At 39.1% G+C, this 18,886-nt stretch overlaps 1 protein-coding gene across 1 annotated transcript in view; it reads right to left on the reverse strand.

Annotated features, from left to right (window-relative positions):
• Window positions 1–322: 322 nt before the first annotated feature.
• LOC116184064 (telomere repeats-binding bouquet formation protein 1) overlaps window positions 323–18,886 on the reverse strand; it is a 30,821-nt gene continuing 12,257 nt past the window's right edge. The window contains exons 8-18 of the mRNA XM_085589332.1: window positions 18,074–18,202; window positions 16,998–17,058; window positions 16,787–16,902; window positions 16,524–16,655; window positions 15,855–16,007; window positions 14,720–14,851; window positions 13,227–13,352; window positions 11,823–11,980; window positions 9,123–11,103; window positions 8,063–8,155; window positions 323–6,726 (exon numbers count right to left, since the gene is read on the reverse strand). Coding sequence (XP_085445458.1) covers window positions 10,744–11,103; window positions 11,823–11,980; window positions 13,227–13,352; window positions 14,720–14,851; window positions 15,855–16,007; window positions 16,524–16,655; window positions 16,787–16,902; window positions 16,998–17,058; window positions 18,074–18,202 — 1,367 coding nt within the window. The 3' untranslated portion in view covers window positions 323–6,726; window positions 8,063–8,155; window positions 9,123–10,743. The remainder of the gene's footprint in view (window positions 6,727–8,062; window positions 8,156–9,122; window positions 11,104–11,822; window positions 11,981–13,226; window positions 13,353–14,719; window positions 14,852–15,854; window positions 16,008–16,523; window positions 16,656–16,786; window positions 16,903–16,997; window positions 17,059–18,073; window positions 18,203–18,886) is intronic.

An 18,886-nucleotide genomic window follows, 5' to 3' on the forward strand; every position in this document is an offset into this window, starting at 1 on the left:
CCGGCTCTACCTGTACCTGCTCAGGAACCTCCGACACTGCTCGGGAACCTCCGGCTCTATCCGTACCTGCTCGGGAACCTCCGGCACTGCTCGGGAACCTCCGGCTCTACCTGTACCTGCTCGGGAACCTCCGACACTGCTCGGGAACCTCCGGCTCTATCCGTACCTGCTCGGGAACCTCCGACACTGCTCGGGAACCTCCGGCTCTATCCGTACCTGCTCGGGAACCTCCGGCACTGCTCGGGAACCTCCGGCTCTATCCGTACCTGCTCGGGAACCTCCGACACTGCTCGGGAACCTCCGGCTCTATCCGTACCTGCTCGGGAACCTCCGGCTCTATCCGTACCTGCTCGGGAACCTCCGGCACTGCTCGGGAACCTCCGGCTCTATCCGTACCTGCTCGGGAACCTCCGGACCTGCTCGGGTACCTCCTGCATCGTCCCTGGTACCTGCTCGGGTACCTCCTCATGACATTCCTTACCTGCTCAGGTACCTTCTTCTATACCCCGGTACCTTTCCTGGGACCTCCTCACAATACCTTCTCCTGATCTTTGTTTCCTGCCCCGGTAGCTCCCCGCACCCTCCGGTAGCTCCCCGCAGCCGCGGCCCCTGCCGCGCCCGCGCCAGCGTAGCCCCGGTGCCGGCAGTGTTGGGAGCAGATCTGGATGAGCACACAGTGTAAATTGTTGCTGACTGATCATTACCACCCCATCCTCACACCCTAACACCCTCTGTTTGACCAACAGGACCAGGAGAGCACGTCGGGGTTTTTACAGACAGACTTTCCTGGGTGGTTTGTCAGTCATTCCAGCCTTTCAAAGGGCTGAGATACTGCCCTGGGTGGCTCAAAAAACCTAAAAGTGACATTAACTATTCTCATGCAGGTTTGGTTTTGTGGTGCCTGTTACATGTGGATTTCAAAGCACTTGTGCAAGAAAATTAAACTGATCAAAACTGTGCAGTCAATTCAAAGGAGAGCAAAAGACTGACTTGCACAAATTCACACCTCAGGTTTCTGCCTGCTCCTGGGTCCTTGACTTCCCTTTCGGATCCCACCAGAATGTTCCAGTGATGTGGTTCCAGCCCCTGCCTTGTGAGAGGAGGTGAAGCACGAGCTGAGGCTGCTCAGAGAGGCAGCAGGAATTCCTTCCTTGAAGAGTCTCAGAACTTGATAAGGCACTGAACAACTTGAAAAACTTTGACCTCAGTCCTGCTTCAAAGAGAGGAGACCAAAGGCTCCACGGGGCCTTTCCAATCTGAACTACACTTAAGTTGTGGTAAATTGTCAGTATTACAACTCAGTATTCTCACCTTGTGGAAAGTAAAGATGTACACCTTACATATTTTAGTGACTTGAGACATATTTCAGGTCTTGACAATGTGGATACTAATACACATTCAGTCGAAGGGTGAAGCAACAGCTTGTGTGGACTAAGCTGGCATCCCTGGAAAAACACCTGGAGTGTGTAAGGGATCCCAGTGTCCTCCCTGGGAGCACTCCACCTCAGGAGCCCTTTTGGCTCCCACTCTGCCAATAGTTCCACTGATACTCAACCCTGCAACTGGCAACAGCTCCACTCAGAGGCATCTTTTATAGATGTTTTAATATTTTAAAAATAAAAACCCCCAAATTGCAACAGCTGAAAATACTGGAAGACATATTTATTGCATCATTGGCATCATCTTTATTACATGTTTTGGTTACCTTGCCTGTTTTCAAGCATTCAAGCCACATCAGAGTGAAAACCTAGTGCTAATACAATAACTAAACCTTTTCCATAATAAATTAACTATTGATTCACCATTCCTTTATCAGAACAATACAACTGAAATACTAAGGCTATCACTGAAAAAGCAAGTTACCAAGGCCCATATAATTCTATAAAAAATGTGTAATTAGCAGAAATACTGGTTCTGCTCACTTACTTGAAAAATACACCAGAAAACTGTCCAACTATAAACAGAAGCCAAATTCTACCAATACCTGTTCAGTTCAACAGTGAGTACAGAATTTCTGTAGCAGTGAAAGATTTGCCTCCTCTGTGCAGCACTGTTTAACCACACAGTGTTTTGTCACAGAGACATTTTTCTGCACATGCAGCATATTCAACACGACAAAATATTCCACCTGCTTTAAACATTTCACTAATTAAGAGAAAACGGATTCAGACACAACAACATTAACAGCAGTTTCAGACATAAAGTATTCATTTTAGCAATACAGCCACAAAAAGTTAACTCAAAAGTTACATAGATCAAATGCTCAAGAAGGTTAAATTAAGTTCCAAATTAATGTAATTTTTACTGATAGAGATTTTGTTGCCTACGATAGCATTACTTTAAAAAATTGTCAAGTTATGGTAAATTAAAATTATAATGCATAACAATTCAATTCAGTCAGTTGTCACTGAAAAACAGGAGTCCAAGACAACCTAAATTCTACAAGGGTTTGAGTTGTTCTGGCAAGACCTCAGTATTACAAAGGCTGTTCTTGAACATTCTGCAATAAAATCCAAAGCACTTGCAGATGATGTTATTGATGTCCCTTGTGAGCTTTTTTCATCTATAAAAGTGGACATAAAAGAGAAAATATCAAGATAAATGTTGCCCCAAACCACTGCACAACTACAGACCAGCTTTTAGTAGACAAAGGCTTGTCACTTAATTGCTCCCATGGTCTCCAAGGCACAGAAGCAATGCTCCCTGTGTGAGGGATGCATGGATTAATCACTGGGAAACTGCTGCAGAGGCTCTCACAGACCAGCATAACAACAGAGGCTGAACAGACAGGAGACCAACTTCCTGATAAACACAGGGATTAATTCAGAGGTCTTAGTGACACTCTCATTCTCCTTGTACCCTGTCAGGTGGCAGTGGCAAGTTCCAAGACTCTGGCTGTTTCCTACTTTTGTTCTCTCTCTCCAAGCATCAATTCCAATTCTAATGGAATTACATCTGAGACCATTCTCATGGGCACTGCACTGACACAAGGCACAATCCCACTCTGGAAGCCTGTCTTTATTTCTGCAAGTCAGCTCAGGGGCTAATGATGAAAACTGGGCTCCCAGCATTTGCCATCAGTAGAAAATTCAGTGATGAGTACCTGCACTTGTAACCTGTAGTACTTCTTGGAAAGGTCAACGCTTGTCCGTCCTTTCTGGAAAAGGTAAGACCACAAAATCAAATTCCAGTGGTTGCCCATTTTTTGGACACCGTTCAAAAGGCAGTTGATTTCTTCAGCTGTGAAATCTTTTAGGACTCTTCTCTTGTTCAGAGGTCTCATTTTCATGGCCAGGGAACACATTTTATTGCCCTGCAAATAATTCTTTTTGTGTCATTAAGAATTATGGAAATATACATAATATTTTTGCATGTGGAAGTAACATTACTGGCAATTCAACATATAATAGTTGTAAAGAAATGGTCCCACTGTAAAGGGAAAAATGCTTCTCCAAGGTTTCTTCACTGCCACCACTTATTAAAATACAGTATTTTTCTGTGATCTTCATTTCTGTTGTGCCTACATAGTTAATTCTTTTAGCAGGTTTATTCCTTTAGGTTTCTGTTACTTCCATACTGTGAAAATGTTCATCAATACAGGAAAAATCAGACCTTTAGATCCTCATTCTGAAAAGATGTCAGCTGAAAAATACTGAACTCAATTCAGGGTTAAATCAGTGTGACTGGAGTAGAATAAACACAGGAATATATTTTTAATAAGTTCATTTTGCTACTGGGCTCCTGTTAAAGGTGACTAAAACAGAAACTACGCAATTCCTGGTGCTTTTATTTGGTCATTTATAAACACATCAGTGCATGATTAGGCATTGCATAACTAACCTCATCTTTGTCAAGTGAATGTGTGCAATTTTCTTTTAAGTGCTGACATTTCTGGTTGCACATCTCTTTGACTCTCTGTCTCTTCAGGTTAACATCTTGGGTTTTTTGTAAAGCTACAAAATTGTGAACAGGGAGGCCACTTAGTCACTTTAAACTAACTAAAATATACTGAAAAACTGGATATAAAACTGTAAAGGAACATTTATTCTAATGAATCAGAATATGCAAATGTTGCTTTGTCAGTAATATCTCATTCTCCTTAGATCTTTTTCTCATAATCCACATTAAGACATAAGGACTATTGATGAGCCAGAAAAAAATAATAGTATTATTGATTTTTCAAGTGGATTTCTGTAAGAAAAAGTGTAATAGTTTATTTAATTTCATAGCCATTTATCTCCAATAGCAAGGACAGATGTTTCTCTCAATGCCCTGACCTAAATGCAAATACTGAGCTTTCAGTTGTACGTATCAGAGAATTCATTTTCTGGTAATACTCACACTTTTCATATGCAGGTGTCAAGTTATAGTTGCTAGTCCACCTAATATTTCTACCATGTTCATCTCTCTTTGAAGCATTAGATTTGTCTTTTCTATTTGGAGTCAAAAGAATGCCTTAAAAATAAACAATAAAAACCCAAGCAATAAAACATTACACACCTTTATTAGAAAAAAACCCAAAATATAAAACGTAAGTTATGTTTTCGGAATTAAAATTTAAGAGAGAACCATCTTTTAAGCCATACCACTAATCTGATCTTGGAAGAAAGACTGGAAAATTCCATTTACTTTAGCTTGCAGGAAATGCATACTTGCTAAAGACAATATATCGTTGTAATGGGATTTCAAGATGAAATACAGTTGCTTTGGTTGGGTTTATTTACATTTTAAATTAACTCTGTGGCTTTCATAAGACAAATTAATCAATTACTGAATCTGAAGGGGAAAATATAAACAAATTCAAAAATCAACGTAGTAGCTTTTACTGGGCATTAATTAAATAAAATAACCATGTGAGCAAGGCTTTTGAAAACAAGAATACTAAAACCAAAACTTTGGTGGGAATTTCAAAATTCAAATTTTAATTCTAATTTCAAAAAATAATTAATTCTTAAGGATTTCCCTTGTAGCTGTTTATTACAAGCTCCAAGTTCTCAGAAGAGCTCCCAGCAGGAACAGAAATGGGTCTAATGGAAAAACAGGACTGGAACTTCGTAAGGAGTGGTGCTGAATCCAGGTTCAGGAAGCTGAGCTCTGCTTTAAGCTTGACTAAACCTCTCCATTTTAGAAAACAATGCCACAAAAAACTGAGAAATAGCAAATGCCAAGGAAGTAACCCTGACAGGATTCAAAACAGGATCAACACAGCAAGTGCCAGATAACTTTGCAGGGAAATAATGTGTATCACACAATTTCTGATTATAGAGTATGCATTTTCTGGCCTAATTAATAAACAGATTATTCTCAGAATTTAGATGGGAAAAAAAAAAAAAAAGTTTTCTATCTATAGTCTCCCATGGTAAAGAATAAAGAATATACAGACAGTAAGGGCTTTTCATACCAGTTTCCAAACCAAACCCTTACTTTGGAAACTATCCTTCTTGCTCCTAAAAGTTGGTATTTCTTTAAGCAGACTGTCTTTCCTCACTGGGGCCAGCAGCATTTCTGGAAAATATAAAATGAGCACCAGTATAAATGCCAGTAAGTAGTAACTGTTTAATTTTCAGAATACCCTCTTTAAACCAGAAAAATATAGGATGTGCTTCTATTTAATTCATTAAGATCATTAAGTATCCTGGACCTGTAAGGGTATCAGGAATAGTGTGGCCAGAAGGGGCAGGGAGATCATTCTTCCCCTATGCTTGGCACAGGTGAGGCCACACCTTGAGTGCTGTGTCCGATTCTGGCCCCGCAGTTTGGGAAGGATCTTGAGACACTCGAGCGTGTCCAGGAGGCAACAAGGCTGGTGAGGGGCTGGGAACACAAGCCCTGTGAGGAACGGCTGAGGGAGCTGGGGGTGTTTAGCCTGGAGGAAAGGAGACTCAGAGGTGACCTTATCACTCTGCAGCTCCCTGAAAGGTGGTTGTAGTTAGGTGGGGGTCAGTCTCTTTCTCCAGGAAGCAAATGACAGAACAAGATGATACAGTCTTAAGCTGCACCAAAGGAAAAAAAGGTTGGATATTAGGAAAAAGACTTTCATGGAATGAGTGATAAAGTTCTGGAATGGCCTGCCCAGAGAGGTGGTGGAGTCATCATCCCTGGATGTGTTTAAAAACAGACTAGATGTGGCACTTGGTGCCATGGTTTAGTTGAGGTGTTAGGGCTGGGTTGTAATTGATGATCTTAAAGGTCCCTTCCAACCCAGTCATTCTGTGATTCTGTGAATATTGAATGAAATTACTTCAGTGTGCCCATACATTTACTCACACATATTTTAACTTAATACATTCCTTTCTCTTAGGACTTGACTATTTCCGGCAATGTGAGAGTCTAATGAAAGCCCATAATGAGCATCTATCAACATGGCAAGAAACACACAAGATCCTTCAAAATAGAAATGGCCACTTCTGATCTCACTTAGTACAAATCATTGTAAAGCAAATTCAATGACTGAGTTTAAAACAGCAAGACAATCAGAAGCAAATAAACAAAAGTTCAGAATTTTAAGTGCAATTCCAAAGCAAAGGTTCCAAGTATTGAACATAAACTCCATACTCTGGTGAGTTGCACATCTGCTGTTGTTACCAGCGGCCACCCTGCGGAGCTCCCCTCGGTATCTTTCTTCAGCCTCCAGGATGACTCTGTGGTGCTCACACCTATGCAGGCAACTCTGCAACATCTTGGTGAAGGTTTTACTGTTCAAGGACAGTCCTCCGGCTATGCAACCTGGGAAAAAATAGGATATTGCAGAAATAGCAATCACAGCTTCTGAAGAAACCACCACAAAGTTCAGAGTTTTATTTTGCTCGCTAGGATAAATTTGACTTCAGGTTTTCCACATTCATGATATTTTTATGTGACTTCTTGAAATACTTTGTATTTGCTCTCTTAAAATTGTTTTCAACATTTTATGCAATTAAATTATACTGCACTTCCACTCCAAAAGTACTGAGTGAGGCACAGATACTCTACAGAACTACAAATATTGGTGGGATGGGAAGACACAGCACTCAGTTCCATTTGCACATTTATCCAGGAGCCAAAAAAAAAAAAAAAATATATATATATATATATATATATATATATATATATATATTGTGTACTATATATATTTTTTTAAAACTTTGTGTTGTAACAGTTATCTGTATTAATCTAAATCAATGCTAAATGTAGTTTAGGCATCAATGCCCTCACAGGAAGCCTTGCTGTTCATTTTTGAGGACATTCCTAGCATAATTTATGGTTTAGATATCCCTGGATGCTCTCATGGCTAAGTTACATTAGCTAAAGGAGAACTTCTGTGAGGAGTCACAGGATGGGCACAAGTATCTATAACATTCTACCTTAAGGTAAAGCAGTGCTAAAGCTCAACTTGAATTTAGTTTGACAACTCTGATAAAAATAATGTTCAAAGGTGGGTTATGGGCTGCTTTGGGCGGGGGGGGTGTCTTTTGTATTCTGTGGGTTTTTGTTCTGTTGGGGGTTTTTAAATAAAGAAACATTGGCTTGATTACAAAATCCACTCATAAATCCGCAGTACCAGCAGCATTCTCATGACCTACTGATGGAGCAGGCTGAGGAAGTAGAGCCTGGGGTAATGGAGGGCTGTAGTTATGGATTACCATGAAACTGCCTGCCTGTACTTCACAGCAGTGAGGCAGAGAGAAGGGCTGCAGAACACTGAGGAGGCTTAGCAGGAGAATAAATGAGGGAAATGAGCAGGTCTGTGTGTTCTTCCTCCCTCTCTGAAAGCAGAGAAAGGAGGAAAACACCTGCTCAAGTATTCTTCTAATTAGGGAGTCATCTTTTAAGTTACTGTATGTTCTGTTTGTCAGCAAACCCATGTTATTACATGGACCAAAACTGCAATTTGTCAGCTTTATTTTAATATTTATCTTTTCTATTAGGGGGAAGGGGAAGGGAGCAGCTCAGGTTTTGTTAACACTTTGGAAGTAATAGAAGAGATGTTACAATTTCTGTCAAGTCAATCCACCTACTGTACTGCTGACTCTTTTGGGCTTCTTTATGTACTCTGGAAAGAAAGATCTAAGATAATATTTACCTAAACACCTTAAATCTGCCATTTTATGGGATGAAGGTGTAACTGAAGTACTTTTGACTCTCTCAGTTTTCTCTGAGCAGAATGGATGTTTATCTAAATGAAGGAGGAAAAAAGTCACTAAGAAATGTAACCTCTTTCGCCATGGTAATCATGCCATAGTATAACTAAATCCAACTGCACTTTCTATTTGTAGATTATTAAAGTTTAATTAACATAACAGCAGAAAATCCTAATGAAATTTCTCAAGTTAAATGCCTCACATTTCTGTAATTCCAGAATAACCATGTTCAATGCAATGTTTTTTCATCACTCTCACAAAGGGTATTACTTCAACTTGAACATACCAAATTAACCCAGTAAACCCATATTGCTTAACTAAACCTTATAAATTTTATTTTTGTTTGGAATCAAATGCTGAAAAATGTAATCTATTGGAATAATACATATTCTCAGTTTAAACAGATGTAACCTGGAAATCAGCTGGTCACCTATAAAGCTCCCATTCTGGCAAATTCTAATCTAATGAATACTCAGTAATTTTATAAATTAACAGGAAAGTAAATAATGAATAAAGATTTGATTGAACCAATCCCAGTTCTGAAATAAATGTATCAGACCAGGATTAATGCAAATCTGAAAATATTTTCTCTTAAACACATGTTCACCATGTAGGAATAGCATAACACAAAAGTCACTCTTACAGGCAGGTTCTATCCCAGCCTTACAGGCACAGGAACAAAAACCTCCATTTTCTGTTAGTGGCTTTCACTGACCAGTACAATCTCTGATACATTCATTTGCATAGTTAAAATCGTTTAAAAAAAGAAAGCTAAAATATGTATCAGAAGAAAAGTAGGATAAATGTTCTCCTGGTAAAACTGTGTACAATATAAAATTCCAACACTATGCAACCAGTTAAAGGATATTACACATAAGGCACCTCTGTCATTTAATGATACATAACAAGTGATAAAAAGTAGTGCTAAATGTATGCAAAACTAATTAAAATCTCATTAAGAACAAAATTAGCTCAGAAAGGAATATGTGTAGCTATTTGTACCTGGTATGCATGTCTGTTTCATATTTCTAACAGTCTCTGCTGGTTGTTTAAATAACTGTTCACTGGGAAGATCAAAATGTAATCAAATTAAAACCAATAATAATACAATAAAACCAAGGTACATTTACCTGCAAATGAATACACACATTCCAAGGGCACAACAAAAACCCATATTAAATATATAAAAGAGAAAACTCTAAAAAAATTGTTCTAATTATCCCAAGTTACTGGACTTAGGGCACCCAGTGTGTAATCAGTGCATGTTAAAACCTGTTTCCCAGAGATCTGTGATTGGCATTCTGCGCAGTCTATTCAGCAGGAAGGGCAGAGCTAACACTGGTTTCCAGAGTAATTTGCAATTCAGATTCACATAAGGATTAGCAAGTGCACATAAAGTTCTCACAAAGTCTTCAGAATACTTTAGCCTTCATCATTTGCAGCAAATACTCTAAAAGGTAATTGGTTTTCTTCTTTTCTTAGACCAATTAACTTCTGTGCAACAAACACACTGCTATGATACCCTGGTGGAGCATTTTTGTGTCCCTGACTCTGAAAGCTGCAGGAGCAAGAAGCCTGATCCATGGTTACCTTCCAGTAATTCCTGTGTTCACACAAACACATATTTAAAAAGAGGGTTCTTTTTAATTGATATTTTAAGAATTTTGTGCATCAGACCAGAACAACAACTAAACAAGCCGTGAAATTATGCTAATCAGTAGCAAAGCAAAATTTACCTGAATGTACCATGGAAAATATCCAGGCTCTTGGTGATTTCTGTGGTAGTTGCAAAGTAACAATATAATACCAGGAAACTGCACAGAGTAAGGTGCAGCCAGACACATAAAAAAAGTACAATAAAAACGTGGAACTCAAAAAGCCCAAAACAAAACATAAAACCCCCCAAAAATGTAGTTTTGTTTTACTTTTCCATTGATTGTCTTGAGAGATATTCCAGATATAAACTCAAGAGAATGGAATCTGTATTTACCATTAGAAGTTAGCTGTAAATAATTGTGGGTGTATCAATAGGAAAGATAAACATAAGCAGCAAAAGAAAAAGAGGAAAATTAGCATCTGTGTGGGAGCAACGAGCAAGAGAACAACCCCAAATAGGACTGTTCCTTTCCTTTCCCATGCAGGGCAGCACTGGAACATGAGGGGAGAACAGCAGAGGTGCAGAAACTTTTCCCCCTACTTTGCAGACACTCCAGTTTCAGTATTTTTCCAAGTAGTTCTCTACCTGTTGCTTCCCTAGCAAGTGCACATTACAGAAACCACTGTGGTTATGTCCAAACCAACAGCTTAAATCTTGATCTGTTACACCAGCGAGAACTTTGGGGCAAAAGCCATGGATGATTTTCAGCACTATGCTGAAGGCACTCAGCGTGCCCTGAAAGAGGCTCTCTGTACAACACCAGCACTCGGAGATCAGCAGCTTTGTTACTGCAATGACTGTAATCTTTGATCTGTGACCTCAAAAACAATCTCTGATGGGCCACCAAAGGGCTACATCTTTCTACTAGGAAAAACACCCATAGTTAGTAAAAGATAATTTTAAAGTCTGTCAATCTGGAATGACTAAAGAAAAACAACTTAGTATTTCTGCTTAGGTATAAGATTCTCACCCTCCCTGAAGACCAGACTGATTTTTTCCACAAGCAGTTTTTCCATTTATATTGTGACTTTGCGGTACACTGTCTGTTTGCAGCTCAGTGACTGAACTTGGAATGTTCCTCTGTTCAGTTTGTCTGGTAGAAGCTGCATCCATAGTGTTCACTGTTTCATTTTTTTGTGGAGCAGAAGTTACAGATGGAGCAAGAACAGGATTATTCAACTCTGAGGTCAACTGTGGACAACAGACATCTTTCTGTGTTCCTTCTGTGTACTTCTTTGGATCAACAGGATTCACTTCATGGGATTTTAATGCTTCAGAATTGGCTACTGAAGATTCATCTACAAATATTTCTCCTTGCACTTTTTCCTGTATTGAAAAATACTGGTTAGTGGTTATGTAAGCTCTATAAAAGTGTTAACTAAATCCAATGCCAGGATTAACTAGATAGTCAAACTCTGATGGTTAAGCAAACTCCAGAGAAGCTTCAGAAAACCCCCTGACTGAGCTGAGAGGCAACAAGACAGCAATGCTACTGAAGGTGTTGAGGGGGCGCTTTCTAAGTGCTAATTTCAGGCTGAAGTAAGGAATTTGCTACTAACGCATGGCACTGCTAGAAAGTAAGAGCCATCTAAATAACTTATAAACCTGCTGTTCCAAATCCACAGATACTTAGCAGCTTTAAAGCACAAGGAAAAAATTAAACAACTTTATCTCAGCTTATGTTTGCATTCTCCTTTATCATCTATTCCACCACAGCCGTACAACCCTGAGCACATAAATATTAATATTATAGGTTTAAATGTCCAGCAATTAAAAATTAATTCAACTTCTTTTTCTACCTCACAGAAAATCTGGGTTAAACTAGAATACTTCATACAATACAGATGCCTCCACTCTCTGCACACCTGTAACTCAGTCTGATCTACAATAATGATAAAAGTTGCAGGTTGTAGTTTCGCACAAATCCAATGTTTTTCCTGGGTTTTTTGCTCACACTGAAATTATCTTAAGGATTTACTCTTGCTTTCTCCTTAAACTCTGGAAAGATATGATTAGTTTCATCCTATTTTGGTAAATAAGCCAACCTCATTGTGCTGTTTTTCAACTGAGTTAATTCTGTGTAAAATTTCTTTTGCTTTCTTCCAGTAGTCTTGCAGACATCTTTTTCTGACTTGCACATCCAATTCTTCTGCATTGTTCACATTTAATGAGTTATCACATAATTTCAGAGACAACTGTTCAGCTTTATAAAATATGAAACAACATTAATAGTTAATATTTTATCAATTAGCATTTAAAAATATTTATTATATTTTAGTATGATGAGGGGCAGCCCCAACAATTTAGTGCAAAAAACAATTTTTATAAAACACAGGTTAATACATAAATGTTAACACACTTGAAATATAAGCTGCAGTTACAAGAGGTGAGCTTGCAATTACAGTTCCTATAAACTGTTTGCACAATAATACTGTGAAAAAAAAAAAAAAAAAAAAAAAAAGACTTTTTCACTGACATAACACTGGGTTCTTGACTAGTACCAGTCTCTGCATTTTTTAAAAAAGACAATTCCATATTAATGGACACTACAAAACTCCACACCCCTGACAGAGGACACAAGACTGACACCATGAATGCTTGCAAGCATCAGCACTTCTTTATTCCCCACTGCAGCCTTTTATACCCCTTTGCCCTATGCATAACACCCGTGTGCCCTTTTACCCCCTTGTCATTGCTCAGTGCACTTCAGCATTCCAGTGCTCCTTTCCCCTTGACATGGTCACCTGTTTTACACAGCTGCACCTTATCAGGGGTGAGCTTGCCTGCAGCACTTTCTCTATTCTCTTACAATGCATTCTCCCACACACCCCCCAGTCTTACACAAACCTCTCAGTTGTGCTTGCAGCACAGAAATGTAGATACAGGTTTGGTTTTCCCTGATTAGCAATTGCACACCCTCCACACTCTAGAGATTAGAGGACAAGGTCTCTCTATTTCATGGGTGGTATTGTACAGATAGTTAATATAAAACTGAAACAGGGGGCCTAAAAATACACCCTGCTTCAGAAAAAAAAAAAAATCTTAATATTGGAGATTAATGTAGACACAGTGGTTTCAGGCTTGATTATCTCCTGGTTTGTTCTCTCCCTCTAATGGTACATCCCCAGGAAGAGAGTATTCACTGGGTATTGAATAACAATGTTCATATTTTCCGCACAATTTATAGATGGGAAAGCTTTAAGAACTGGCACTACATGGGGAAGTTTCACAAATGCATTTTTTGCAACTCTGTTGGAATTTTTCCTTCTCTTTTTTTCTGACTAAGTCAGTTCTTGATAACAAATAAACAACTTTCTGTGCAGAAAACAAACATCTTTTGGAGTTCACAGAATCACAAAGGAGCTGCAGTTAAAATCACTTGTGGAATCAGCAGAACACAGAGATGGAAACAATCACTGTCATTTTTAAAGCAGCAACAGCAAGCTTACTCATTTGTTTGCAGTTCTGCAGCACAAAAGTAGCAGCTTTGATGAGTTCCTCGTCCTGAGATTCTGTCAATATCTGAATCATAAGTGGCAGACCATTGTTCTGAAGCAGCTCACACTGGTTTTCTTCTAGAAAAGACATGGTAAGGAAAAGGTTTGGTTTCAGCCCCACACACCTTAACCTTACAGTAATTTTAGGAGCCAATACTGGCAACTTTCTGCAAGTTTCTGTAGAAAGAGAGGTTTTCATTACAGACCCAAGCCTGCTACAGTGACAGCAGGAGAGCTTTACATCACACAGGATGATTTGACCACAACTCAGATTTCTGTAAGAGAACTGAGGGATTGACACCACTTATTCGATGGAGTTCCAAGCTCATTTAATTGTGGCCTAAAACATTTCAATAATGACTCCTGTATTTCTTCTGTTCCATTACCTACTCTTGGAGTAGATAGGTGACATTCCTGTGAGGCCTAAGATGCAGAAATACCAAAATCTCAACGTTTATAATTATCAAAATGGAATTAGTAGTTTAATCCTGGTCTAGCCGATCTGTTCCTCCTCATTTATTACATAATTAGCTCAATTTTTATTGTGATCTCATTCACATATGTGTTCATATAACTGATAACTTGCTAAACATAGTTCTTTCTTCTTTAAACTTAATAAAAAAAGAAATAAAAAAAACCTAAACATATTTATTTTGACAGTTGACATTTTTGGAGAAACCTTTTTTCTATCAGTTTAATAATCTTTCTATTCAAAAGACATTTTCCATTAAGTCTTGTTTCACTAATTCTTCCTGAAAAAATGTCTGCTCAAATAAATTTATGACCTATTGAGCTAATTATTGAACATGATATTGGCACTCAGGGGATAAAAATCAACCAGAATTTTTGAACATAAGGCCTTTTTCTTGTTAATCTAAACATACATGAGAAAAAACAGAAGTACAAATTAACTTCCCTATCTCTTTGCTTGCACTGCCACAAAATACCAACTGAAGTGCTGTATTTGCACCAGATATGCTTGGGCAAGCCCTGAGGAAGGTGACAAAAACATTTCAGGGCTACCTACTGCATCTGTGTCTTAAAGACCATTGCTCTTACAAATATTACTGGCCTTGTAAGTAGTGGACAGAAGCTGTATGTGCTAAGGACCATGAAAAAGAGCTCAAGACAACTAATTTGCTATGTCTGGATTGCAGTAGCTTTCAGGTCTGGATTAATTATTCCCTGTGACCCCTAAACCCAGCTCTGAATTCTTGCATGTTTAGTCTACTTTTTCAAAGCTACTAAAGACACTTCCTGCTAACAAGCTTTAAAATTTAAGGATGGAACATTACAGAAAACTTCTTATCCAAATATTGACACTGTATTGTTTAATAGAACTCTCTCTCATGTTCCAGTCTTGATGAAGTGATCCCACTGGAGGAGTCAGTCTGTAAGAATTTAGGAGAAGCTGACAGAAAGGAAAAATAAAAAGCAAATCTTACCACAAATTTCAGTACAGTGTCCAATTGTTAGAATGATACTGATTTTTTCCCCTGTGCTCAGTGTCTCATTGGACAGCAGCTTCAGCAGCTCTGACACAGTGTGATACTTTGCCAAGACAACACCCATGGTAGCTGTTTGTTAAAATAATTGGAAGGAAAATAAATCAGATCATGAGTGTACAGAAATTATCCAAGGACAAAATGCTGGGGTTTGATGGAACCCTACAAACCCCTCAAAACCTTGGGCCTGCTCAGCCCTGCCCTGCTTCACCTTTACCAGCTCAGATTACCCCATCCCCCTGTGCTGCTCCCAAATCCAACCCTGCCCATCCTCCCAGCCTGTGTGCTCCACAGAGATGAGGCAGAAGATCTGATGAATGAGGGCTTTGCACTGTGCAAGCTTTGGAGATCCCTGCTGAGTTTCTCCACGTCCTTTATCAGCTCCAGCATGGAGCCAGAGAGATTTGGATCAGCTTTGACACACAGAGTATCTGCCATAAAAAGAGCAGGGGCCAAGCCCTTCCTGGCACTGGCAACACCACTGCTAGTCCACCCATGCTGAGGCCCAGTCCTGTCACACCCAACTGATCTGAAACTACCCTCAGAACTGGTACAGGTTTGTGCTTTTAAACGTTTGTGAACTTCCATTTGAAGCTCTTATTGCACAAGTGTGAGATACAGCAACCATGGCCACAGCACAAGCTCCTTAGGGTCACAGGTTTCTGCAAACCTTCTGTGGAATACAAAAGACCTCATCAGGAGAGCAGTACCCAGCCAGCAAACCGGAGCACAGTGTGCTGTGCAGAAACACCACATTTGTGCAGCTCCACCTCTGAATTACTAAAGCTTCCTAAGGCTACACAATTTATTTTTCAGGCATAGGCCTAACTCCAGGATCCAAACTGACTGGCCAAATCCAGGCCCAGAGCACAGCTTTACTTACCCAGCACAAGCTGAAGCATCTTATTTTTAATTTTCAGTAAAGTTTAAATTTCACTGTATTGATTTTGGCAACAATGGGGCAGTAATCCACCTCAGATGAACTGAATCACTCTCCACTTACACCTTCCCCAGCACAAGACTTTAAAAATTGCATTTTTAAATTACCATAGATAAAAAGTGTCTTTCCACTCACAGTTATTAGCAATGCAGGCATCCAGAGTCTTTGTTACTACCACTGCAAGTTTCATGCTGGAGTGACTCAAACAGGAATCATGCATAAGCTCAAGAAGAACTTTGGCTAATGTATCCAATCCTCCAATAGAAGCAAAATATTTCTGCACATATGCTTAGTGGAAAAAAGAAAAAATGTGATTTGAGTGACAGAGTTTGCAAATTCTTTTAGCATTTCACCAACTAAGTCCATCAGAGTTCTTCTGTGCTAGTCATTACATTTCTTAAACAACAGAAGCTGGATATACATCAATCTCCAGAAATGTAGTAACTGCATATAAAACAGTTACAGGAAAACATGACCCTAATATGTGCACACAAATGGCAAACATCATGCCTGAGTTCTACCTAAGTCATTGCTTTCAGCCATGTAATGAGGACTTCAATTTAGACACACTTTGAATCCAAACAGTTTTACTGAGCCTATGAAATGTGACCAGATGGTGGCTATTTGTGGACTTGAGCACAGCGTAGTGTAAGTAAAGATGGTGGAATACAGTGGTCAGAGTAAAAGCTGGAAGAACAGCAAATGACTTTGTAGAGATTGACAAGAAAGAAAAAAACATTTAGCTCTCTAATTAAACCTCCTTTTATCAAATGCAGACGTGTGTAAAACTTCAGCTGCACTTACAGTTATTTGCAACTGTGAGGCCAAGAAATGAGCAAATGGGACGAACTATCTCAGGCTCCGTGTGACTCTCAAGCCACTCTTTGGCATAGGGAAAAACCGAACAGCAAATGTTTTGATTATCTTCTGGAAAAGTAAAAACAAATTACCCCAAATCAAAAGGCAATGAAATGAAACTTCAGCTGAACTGTAAAAATGAAAGCAAGGTGTTACCAATTTGGAGAATATCTTTGAAGTTCTTTCACAATTTTCAGAGCAACACGTACCGTTCTGGGGGTTGTTGACACAGGCACAGAGAGTGCTGCACACCGAGGACCAGAGCTGATAGCAGGGATCAGTGTTTTCATCTGAAACATTCTTCTCAGAGGTGGAGAGAGTTGTTCTGTTAAGGACAATGCAAACAAGTCCCAGAGAGTCAAGGAAACATAGCTGCCAACCAGTCCATTATTTGTCTGTTTGAATTTCAACCCTCTGTACCTGAATAACTGCAGCAGCAGGCTGATGCAGCCTGTATCTCTGACATAGGTTTGCCCATTTTCTAAAAGAGAATACACACAAGACTCCAGAGACAATTGCAATTGCAGACAAAATCTTAACATCAAGTTTAGTTTACATACATACATTCCCTTCCCTAAGCACATATCCTCCCCAGAAGGAAATACAAAATCATATCAACATATTGGTAAACAACCTTTCTATGTCTCTCTCTTTCTATACACTCTCAGAAATTATGGGTTTGCATTGGCAAACTATATTTTTAGAACTAAACCACGTTCTGCTGTTTAAGGAAATCCCAGTGAGCAATGACCTACTGCAACAATTCAGGTTCAGGTACATGCAAACATTCATCTTTATAAACTAACTTCACCAAAACATTACTTATTGAATGTTCCAAATTTTGTACTGCAGAATGGAAAACAGAAAAGGAGTGCTGTTGTAACACAGAAAAAAACCCAACTTACTATTATTTGAAACCAGTACTAAGATGACATAAACAGACATTCTTTTCAAGTTCACACCAGAATCCTTTTTCATTAAAAATAAAATGAGGTCTTCAAACAATGCAGAAGTACACAAAGTCTGTTGACAATACACTGAAAACAGAAAGTGAAAACCATTAAGTCCTATGTAAGCCACTCATAATCCTAAATTTTTATGTCTCAGTTGTGGCCAGTATGTGGGGAGTGGAGGCAGGCAGGACTATGAAGTGACTGAGGGCTTCCCCCCACAGTGAGCTCTACACCAACCAGGACCCTGGCAAGCTTTGCAACAATCCTGCAGCCATTGAACACTTGCTGCTGAGGGAGAGGGGGGGTGCAGGTGTCTGGAAACTTGAAGACACCGTGTGTGCACAAGTCAACAAGGTACTGATCAAATCTGGGGATGGACAGGGCAACTGGTACACCTTCATTGCCCTTGCTCCAACTGACAATCTTGTAGTCTCATTTTGTGAGACCAAAAGAAAATGGAGACAAAGCATGAGCACAGGTAATGACAGGGGCTGTGGTGCACTCAGAAATACTAACAATACTAATTTTTATTATTTGTATTACCATTACTCTCTATAATAATCCCCAATGTAAACAAAGCTGCTTCCTTTACGATGCAATGAGCACTCGACTTGGCAAGGTCATTTATAAACATCAAACCACCAATTTCTCGAAAGTATTCACTCGCTTCACCTACAAGAGGAAAAAAGAACAGGAACTTTTGCTTTTGTTTCTCTGCAAAATGAAAGGCTTCTAAGATTTTCCAACATCTCCAACCTTATGTCCTTTGGACATTTTTACAGTGCCCACCAGTTTCTTAGCATACATGGTGAACACAAATGACTGCATTGTTTCTAAGGAAAAGCCTTCCTTACTGTTTTGTTGGCAAATGGAATAGATAGTGATCAAAGCCTCCTTCTGAGACAGAGGGCAGTCCATCTGATATTTAAGGCATTCAAGCAGTAAGTTCAGATCCGTTTTCATGTCTAGGAGCAAACACAAAAACCTTCATTAAAATTGTTATATCTTCTATATGTTAATCTAGTCAGTACTACAACAAACCTGTCCCAAATGTAGTGTGCACATGTATTTCAAAAATAGGGGAAAAGGGAGTCAAAACGGAGCTACATCACTTCTATTCAGCCCCAAACAACAAACCAAGAAATATTTATGTCTATAGTTTGTTAGTTGAGCATGATTTCCTTTGCAGAGTAACAGCCTCCTTTTAACATTTCTGGCCTTTATTTACTAGTAACTCTTAGTAAGTCAGATGTCAGCTACTAAATAGTAAATTCACAATTGCAAGGTGTATTAAGTGTAAATAATACACAGCCATTAAAATATTCAGAGTGCAAATACAGTTGAAAATCTATGGAG

Source organism: Lonchura striata, chromosome 11 (assembly GCF_050655825.1).
Source record: "Lonchura striata isolate lonStrDom1 chromosome 11, ASM5065582v1, whole genome shotgun sequence".
Taxonomy (NCBI): Eukaryota; Metazoa; Chordata; class Aves; order Passeriformes; family Estrildidae; genus Lonchura; species Lonchura striata.